The 8740-nt window shown below is 43.3% G+C and overlaps 1 protein-coding gene across 1 annotated transcript in view; it reads right to left on the bottom strand.

Annotated features, from left to right (window-relative positions):
* The window catches only part of zswim5 (zinc finger, SWIM-type containing 5), a 53181-nt gene extending 45634 nt beyond the window's left edge, over positions 1–7547 (bottom strand). The window contains exon 1 of the mRNA XM_030774234.1: positions 7049–7547. Within this exon, the coding sequence (XP_030630094.1) occupies positions 7049–7547 (499 nt within the window). The remainder of the gene's footprint in view (positions 1–7048) is intronic.
* Positions 7548–8740: the final 1193 nt, after the last annotated feature.

The raw sequence follows: 8740 nt of genomic DNA, 5'->3' as shown, positions 1-8740 counted from the left end.
CAAAGAAAAAAATGTAAAATTGCAAAAAAAACCCAAAAAACAAGAACCCCAAAACCAAATAAAACCAACCAAACACACAGACACACACACTCACTCACACACACACACACACAAAATACCCCAGGACCAGCAAATAAGTGAGGGCTTTGTTCAGCTAGAGAAAGAAAAAACAGACAAAACCTATGAGAGGACGGACGGACGGATGGACGGATGGATGGATGGATGGGGGAGATTTGCATAGAGGTTTGCGCATTGTTAACTGCCATTGACTCTGGACTCTTTTCTTTTGCCTTCTGGTTGGATATTTGACCCCATCTCTAATACACATTATCCTTCCTCTCTCAGGTCTTCCAGACTGAGAAAATTAAGTTTTCCATGCGAACCGGCCACACACACACACACACACACACACACACACACACACACACACACACACATGCCTCTCTGGACACAAAATCTGCGTTCGATGAAAGACTTTAGACAGGGAGGGGTGGAGGAGGAGACAGCTTGAGTGCTGTTTGAGTTTCCTTTACTACCCAGTGTAGTCTTACAGACCCAGATGTAGGGCTATTCTTTATCCCTTTATATCCACCCCTTCTTTAAAAGAAAGAAAAAAAAAAGAACCCCCCTCCCCGTATGTCCAGCATCTAAAGACATATCATACTTCCGTTTTCGACTTCCTTTCCCATATTCACCATGTCGTACTCTGCAACTGTATACATCCTCACCTTCAACTGACACTTTTCTCTTCTCCTTCTTTTTTTTTTCTTTTCCTCCCTCTGTCTGTCTCTTTTTGTCTCCGTCTCCCTCATTCTTCCCTCTCGCTCAGCTGATTTGCCTTCTCTCTCTCTCTCTCTCTCTCTCTTTGTTTCCTCTGGAATTCTGCTGCATTTGTTAGGCAATTACAGTCAAATGAGAGACTATTAGGCATGTCTGGAGGCCTCTCTTTCAAGCTGAGCAGCTTTCTGTGCCCTGAGCCTCTGACAAGGACACCCAGAAGTGGGGGCAGAGGATGGAGAGAGAGAGAGAGACAGGGAGAGAGAGAGAGAGAGAGAGAGAGAGAGAGAGAGAAAAGGGGCACATCCCTCACAGAGATAAAGCGAATGAGGTTTTTGTTTTTTCTTTTTACCTAGGGTGAGCATGTGTGTGTGCGTGGTGCATGTGTTTAGAAGCTGATGGTTATAGCACATCCCGTAATCTGTACAGAAATATGCAGCAAAGCAGTTACTTCAGAACATTAGGGGAGTTACAACGTTACAACTGCTGACATACACAACTTTTTGTGGACTAAAGTTCTACAGGCACTTTTACTGTAACTTCTCCTGAAGGTCAGTCTGTATAATTTCTCTAGGTGTGTGTGTGTATGTGTATGTGTGTTTGTGTGGTTAAAGGGACATGCTGAATGTGTGTGTGTGAGCATGCATTGTTGTGAGCTGTTAGCCTCAATAAAGCACAGATAAGTGGCAGCAATAGAGAACTCACACATGCACATACACGCGCGTGCACACACACACATACACACACACATACGCACACACACACACTCAAACACAGGCTTGCAGGCCGACAGCACGTGGAGACTGAGGCAAAGGGGAAGGGACAGGAACCTTGCCCCTGGTTTCTCCCTTAAACTCCATCTATCATTGTGCACTGCTGAGAGAGAGAGAGAGAGAGAGAGAGAGAGAGAGAGAGAGAGAGAGAGAGAGAGAGAGGGGGCCGACAGAATCAGGGGGCAGTGCTAGGCAAACAAACCCGGTGGCCCTCACACACACTGTCCTGCCGTGCACACAGCGGTGGGTCTGCCAAGACTCCCAACCCGGGGATGTATTACTGATAAACCCAAACGCACAATGTCAGAGCGCTCTACCGCAACACAAAAGCCCAACCAAAGAGGTCAGCATCAATTTAAAGGATTTCAAATGAATACCAAATCCTCTAGGTTAGGTAATAAATAATAATAATAATAAAAAAACAGAAAACGGTCACATTCTTATAGGGGAAAAAAGGCCTTAGGAACAGCAGGGGTAAACTGTGTGAAACTGTTGGCGTGTGAAAAACACGGGAACGACCTGAAACGTGATCATCACCGTTTCTTTTTTTTTTTTCAAAGTTTCGTTCTGACGTGAGAATTGGGTGAGGAGGGACCACTAGGGGTGTATGAGTGTGCATTCTTACACCGACATGCTGGGCTTGTCTCCCACCTCACTTTCAAACTTCACTTATCATTGATTAGCTAACAAGCTACAAACCCCCCAGCCCCAAATTCCAAACTCATTTTCCTTCTATGATGGAAAACGTGTTAAAAAAAATAAAAAAATAAATAATAATAATAATAATAATAAAAAGTGTTTAATTGCCACATACTTAAAAAGCAGGGGTGCTAATGAGTGTGAAAAGAAGATTTTTCTAACTGTTTTTTTTTTTTCTTTGAGACTTGAAGGCATGGAATTAATGAGCTTGATTAAACATTGTCTGCGTGGGTGATGAAGGGTGAGTACAGAATCAGGAGTCTCTTGTTGGACTTGTGTGGCGTTGAATGTGGATGTGTACAGACTACAAAAGACTCAAATGACACCAACACTCAAAGCAGACAAAGAGCTAAAGACAGGACCTTGAGTGCCAATATCGCGAGTCAGCGATGGACGATGGATGGATTCTCTCTCGGTTACACAAACACACACACCCACACACACACAAATTTTTCTATGCGTGAAAAAAAAAATTAATTTAACGTCTATCCAAATACTCTCCACTACGGAAAGAATTCAAAGAAATGGAACGGTGGTTTCATCGGTGGAGCTGAAGTTCATCTTTCCATCGGGTCTGTCTAAATTCACTGGTACAGACCGAGAACACAGTCTGTCATTTTTCCTTCTCCAGCAAGGCATACAGGACAATAAACTCTACCAAACTGCGGCATAAGTTTTCACGACAGCAGACAAATCTGCCTAGGTCTTAAGAAGAAAAGGGACTTAAAAGTAAGCAGTAATGGGACAGGTCGTTGGCTTTAAAGGGAATCATCTACTCAGGGACAGACCTGACCCATCCCCAGTCCAAAAAAAGAAAAAAGTGTCCAGAACCATCAAAGAAATATTTAGAAATGTCTCTTACTTTAGAAATGTGTGTTTTTCATTATGAGAAACTACTAAAGCAAGATAAAAAAAAAACAATGAAAAAACCCCAGAAATGTAGCAATTTAAACCGAGATATTTTTTGAGAAGAAAAAACAAATAAGACTCTATCCAGTGAGGAGAGGAGAGATTTAAGCGTTCTCTAATATTTTGTAGTCATTTTTTTAGAGTGACTGTAGCATAGCAACACGTCATGACAGAGCGTGTGAAGTCTGACGGAAAGCCCTCCCCGGTTCTGATTCTCACTTCAGATTACTTCAGTTCAACAGAACGAAACAAAGTTCTCACATCTGATTCCTCAGGCATCTAGTGGAATCCAATCCAGTGGAACCTTAGCCCTCCCTCTCCTTCTCTCTCTCTCTCTCTCTCTCTCTCTCCCTCTCTCTCTCTCTCTCCAATGGAAAGGAACATAAAGGGTTCCCCATCACAGCTTTGTGCACTTTTGAGAAGAGCCGCACTCTTAACAACCTTCTCTCCAAACACACATACACACACACACACACACACACACACACGCTAACATCTCCTCCTCTTTCTGTGAACAGGGACTTTTTTTTTCTACACCATGATAACAAAGACTTGCCCAGTAATCCCCAAACTGAGCTTAAAGCTGGATTCTCCCCTCTAAGGACTATACGATTGGATGTATTTGGCGGTGGGGGGGGGGTGGGGGCAGTGATGCGGGAAAGGGGGTGGCGGTGATGCCTGAGAGGGTGGGAAAAGGGTAATTACACATCAACAAATCAGAATTTATTACTTTAATTAAGGCTACATACGCCATGGAAATTCATACAAAGCACATGCGCTAAGACTCTGGTAAGGATCAGAGGAGTATTGGTTCTTGTGTATGAGTTCCAGACCTGTGGTTTTTACTTCTATCGTTTTTAAATCAAGGCCCAAGTACTACGGAGAGCATTATGCAAAAACAGGAATCATAAAAGGAAGAATAAAAGTTGTATAAAAATAAAAAAAAATAAAAATAAACTTGAAATACAGCTGTGGGGGACTGTTTTGTCTATTTGTGTGTGTGTGTGTGTGTGTGTGTTTGTTTGTTTTTTGGAAACATAACCTTCATTAGGTTTTAGCTTCAGCAAGCATTTTGCAAGTGAAACTACATGTCAGGTCTCCCACACGGGATGTTTATAGTTATAACAGCCGTAATATTTTGCATCGCTGTTGTAAATCTATAACGAAGTGCAGATGAATTCAGAGTGAGACCATGAGACATGACGCAATGAGGGAAACAGACTGTAACAAGTCTGCTCGCGTACTGACAGATACCTTAGACTTTCTCATGGCTGGTTAGAAAAAGAAACACACACACACACAGACACAAACATATGCAAATAGAGTGTGCGATGTCATCTTACACTCCTTGTGAGGACGGTCTAAGGGATCATTGAGAGGGCAAGTTGAGTCCCAGTTAAGACATGTACTGGCTGACTGGTGATGAACTGGGCAAAGTGGCACACACCTAAAAGCCATCTTACTCTGAGGCCTTTATTTCACACTCATCTTTTTCTATTATTCACCCCCCCCCCCCCCCCCCCCCCCCCCAAAAAAACCCAGCCGGATCACAGAGAACAGATTCCCACCTACGTTTTTCCTTAATGTCAACAGCAAACACTTAACTCTAATGATGAAGGCCACATGACGCCAGAATGCCAGTATGTTTTTTTTCCTATGGAGTTTTTTTTCTTTGCCTACAACGAAATTTACGCCTATTTTTGGATTTTTTCTTGACAGATAGGTCAACTTGAAAAAGCAACTGTTTTATCAGCAGAAACAAAAAGTACTCAAATGTTAGAGGAACCTGAGGACAGAACTCACTGCTTCTCAGGCTGAAAACTACAAACTGGAAGTGGGAAATCGTTTGCACTGTTCTTTAATCCCTAATGTTTATAGACGCCACGTCTACTTAAGGCTAAAAATCACAGTGGTCAATCACTATGTTTCCACTACAATCTTTAACAATTTGTCTTTAATCATAAAAAAGTGGTTATTTGTGGAAGATATGCTAAAATTGGATTATTAAAAAAAAACACAAACCGTTTTTAAGTTGCGAAATGAGATTTACAGGTTCCATTCATAGAGCGCATTTCTTTCATAAAAGAAGCCTTTCAATGCTGCTAAACTAGTCTCCACGTTATTTCATTACAGCCAAGTTATCACGTTTCCGCGAACTCGGGATTTTTAAAAAAAGGATACAGTGGATGCTTGTGAGAAGAAATGGATCATTGTGTCTTTATCGAGTTAGGTAGACTATACGTACACCTTCACTGCACTCACAGTAGCCTACCTCTGATCAGCGGCGATTTGGGGATTTCCCGAAACAGCTATTTTAAGAAAACAAACAAACAAAATAAGTGGGCAGGAATATTCGCGTGTGCTGTTCCACAATCAGTGTCCGAAAAAAAAATCTTTTTAGAAGATAGTTTTCTAGAGTGACGCGTAGGCCTATTACTTTGTCTTGCCAAAAGTAGGCTACCGAAGATGACCGGGCCTACCTGCCAACGTTCGCCTTACACGTGCGACAATTAGCATATCGTTTGGAGAACAGTGCGTGGAATCGACGTATGACTTTCTCTGCTATTCATTCACAAATAATACTATGGATAGCCTATTTTACATTTTAGTTGGCGTGCTGAAAAGGGGGCTTTGAGAACTTGTCAACTGATCAATTCTGTTTTAATCGAAGCTCACAAAGATACCATTAAGCACAGAAAACGGACTAAAACATGACTAAATCTGTCTATTAACAATCAAAATCAGCTGACGAAGGTTTTCTTTTTCTGTGTCACAGACAGGATTCAGAGGTGTTTACAGTGCGCGAGGTGTCCTTTTGTTGAAAGAGAAAACATCATGTAGGCTGGTGCCTTTCTGCAGCTATTGCATTACAGGAGCACGACCGCTCCTGTGTGTGTGTGTGTGTGTGAAAGAGAGAGAGAGAGAGAGAGAGAGAGAGAGAGAACGTGCGAGCTATTGTGTGGTACGAGGACAAGCAAAAGATACAATTAATTGTTACAATTTCGATTTTTCCCTGCGAAACCTGGATATTGGCCAGGTACTTTGTACTTAAATTACAAGTAAAACGTATGCGATCGCATGTTTCACCCCTTGCTTCATTAGCTGCGCGCGTCCTTTGTCTTGACCAAGCTGCAAATAAACAAAAGATATGGGATTTGGATTCAAGCGGATTACCCTGGACTTCATCATAATAAGAGATCCCATAACCGTCGAGGTTCGACCACCAAAGCCTCTAAAACCTCGAAAAACAACTTTCAGGGTAGATGATTACAAAAATACCAATGCAGTGAGCTACAATAAAGCTTCATTGTGACCAACCCGTCCGTTCTCTCTCGCTCTCTCTCTCTCTCGCTCTCCCTCTCTCTCCCTCCGAGCAAGGAAAGAATATTCTGTTTCGGTTGACTCGTCGACAGAGCACACAATTCGTGCCGGGACCTGATATGGATTTCTTAATCGATCAATACGATCGCAAATGTGTCCAATCAATGCTTTACTTATGAATTTACACATGCATTGCTCCGCAGCACGCGCGAAAATCGCAAAACAATCGTAAACGACTATTAATAATAATCAACTCGACTGGAAGTGCAGCCCTTTAATTTTTAAAAAACCACCCACGAAACCTGCATTCCCTTACTGGTGAAAGACAGTGGTCGTTTAAACGAAACCTTACCAATACTTCAACAAAATAAGTTGGTATGCGCAGAGGTGCAGTTTTCCTACTGTCACTTTGAATTTACTCTAAGAAACTTTATCTGTTTCGCAACAAAGCGAAATCTAAACCCACGCGATCAAGTTTGCGAGAGAGCTCTATTTCTGAAGAATACAAAGATTAAAAAAAAAGAAGAAAAGAAAATGAAAAAAAAAATCCTTCGTTGTGTTGAACTTACCGACTTGCAAGACATTTTCCACACAACCAGTCTCCAAAAGCCGGATACCCCGGCGGAAAGGGAGTCCATCTCCGGTACCCCCTGCCCCTGCGCTACTCGTTGTGTTCGTAACCCCTCCAGGGGCAGCCCCAGATCCAACGGACGTGCTGGAGCCCACTACGGGACCCTCTTCGCCCGCAACACGGCACTGAAACGACGAATACATACAAATTTCCCTTTCGTTCCTCGGGAAAGACCAATACACGATGCGTCGCTGAACTGGTTCGGGGATCCGCTCGAAGCGCTCCTCCACCCTCTCGAAGGCCCATTTCTCCGCCACGGCCTTAGCAGCGCAGTCCAATAGTGATTCCGGGCAACGAAAGCGAGAGCTCGGATATCCTGGACCAGGCCCCGGACCCGGTCCTCGAGGAGCCGGGCGCAAGCACGGTCGCTTGCTGGCCGGGGGTAAGGATAGTTGAAGCGGCGGCTGAGGCGGTAGTTCTCCACGTCCCTCCGCCATGACAACCAAATAAACACTGAAAAGAAGACGGTGGCTCGAGAACCGCACAGACAGATGCACCCGCACAACAGGAGGGAAAGGGGGCTGAGTGTGGAGCTCTCACACGTCACTACCAATAACAAATGCGCTGGCCAATTGCGAGAGAGCACAGCACCAACAATGCCCAGCCTCAACGCTCAAAGCTCTCTAAGCAGCGATACGCGCTCGCGTGCGTGCGCGCCGTTGAGTGACAGGTTTTTACATATTTGAAGACCGCCACATGCGTTCATGGAAAGGAAACATGTTGCCTATCATTGTGATGACTGATTGTTCGCAGGTCACATTAATGAAAATAAGGGTACTACACTCGGAATGGTCCTTCGAAGGCCAATTAATTTCAATGTAAAAAATGTTTCTCATTAAAAAACCCATCCCCAACATTCTTTCCCCACCGCCTTACACACACACGCGCACACACAATTCCACAAATATGAGCCTATAAATACAAAAATGAAAATTAAATAATAAAACAAAACGAGAAAAGTAATTGCTAACATCTTTCAATGTGCTGCCAAATCAAGGAGCCTTAATGACCTGACAGAGGAAATGTCACCTGGCCAACTTCCCTCCCTCTCAGCCTCTGATTACTTATCACCTCTGACAAAAACCTCACTCTCTCCCTACGCACCCCCCCCCCCCCCCCCCCCCCGCCTCCTACTCTTCTACCTCCAAAAAAACTGACTGCCCGAGCTAAAAAACAAAGCCACTGACTTGCAAATTAGATTCACACCATTTAGCACAAAATACACACACACATCTTTTTTTAAAACTCAAATAAACATCCCCTGAATAGTCAGGGACAAAAAAAAGCCTCCCCTTTGTTTGGAGTGATAGTGCGCCTTTTCTCAGACATCTCCGCAGGCAGTTAGGAACATGAACTGTATATGTACTCAGGTAAATGTAGGCTCGTGATATGCATACGACGAAATGTCTGGGTAGAGTCTTTGAGAATGAGTCCTATACAATTCATAGCATATTCACCTCACATTCAAAAGTGCAGACCTGTTTTAAAAACAATAAATGAATAATTGTTACGAGATTTAAGCAATCTTCAGCTTTGACTACACGTTCTTTCACTGTGGACTTTAATGTGTTCTGGCGTCAGAAATATCCTCTACCAAGATATCTTTACACAGTCTGGATTTGACTATGTG

This window comes from Chanos chanos, chromosome 5, assembly GCF_902362185.1.
Source record: "Chanos chanos chromosome 5, fChaCha1.1, whole genome shotgun sequence".
NCBI classification, from domain to species: domain Eukaryota; kingdom Metazoa; phylum Chordata; class Actinopteri; order Gonorynchiformes; family Chanidae; genus Chanos; species Chanos chanos.
The sequence above is the reverse complement of the archived record's forward strand: the minus strand, read 5'-3'. Positions and strand labels throughout refer to the sequence as shown.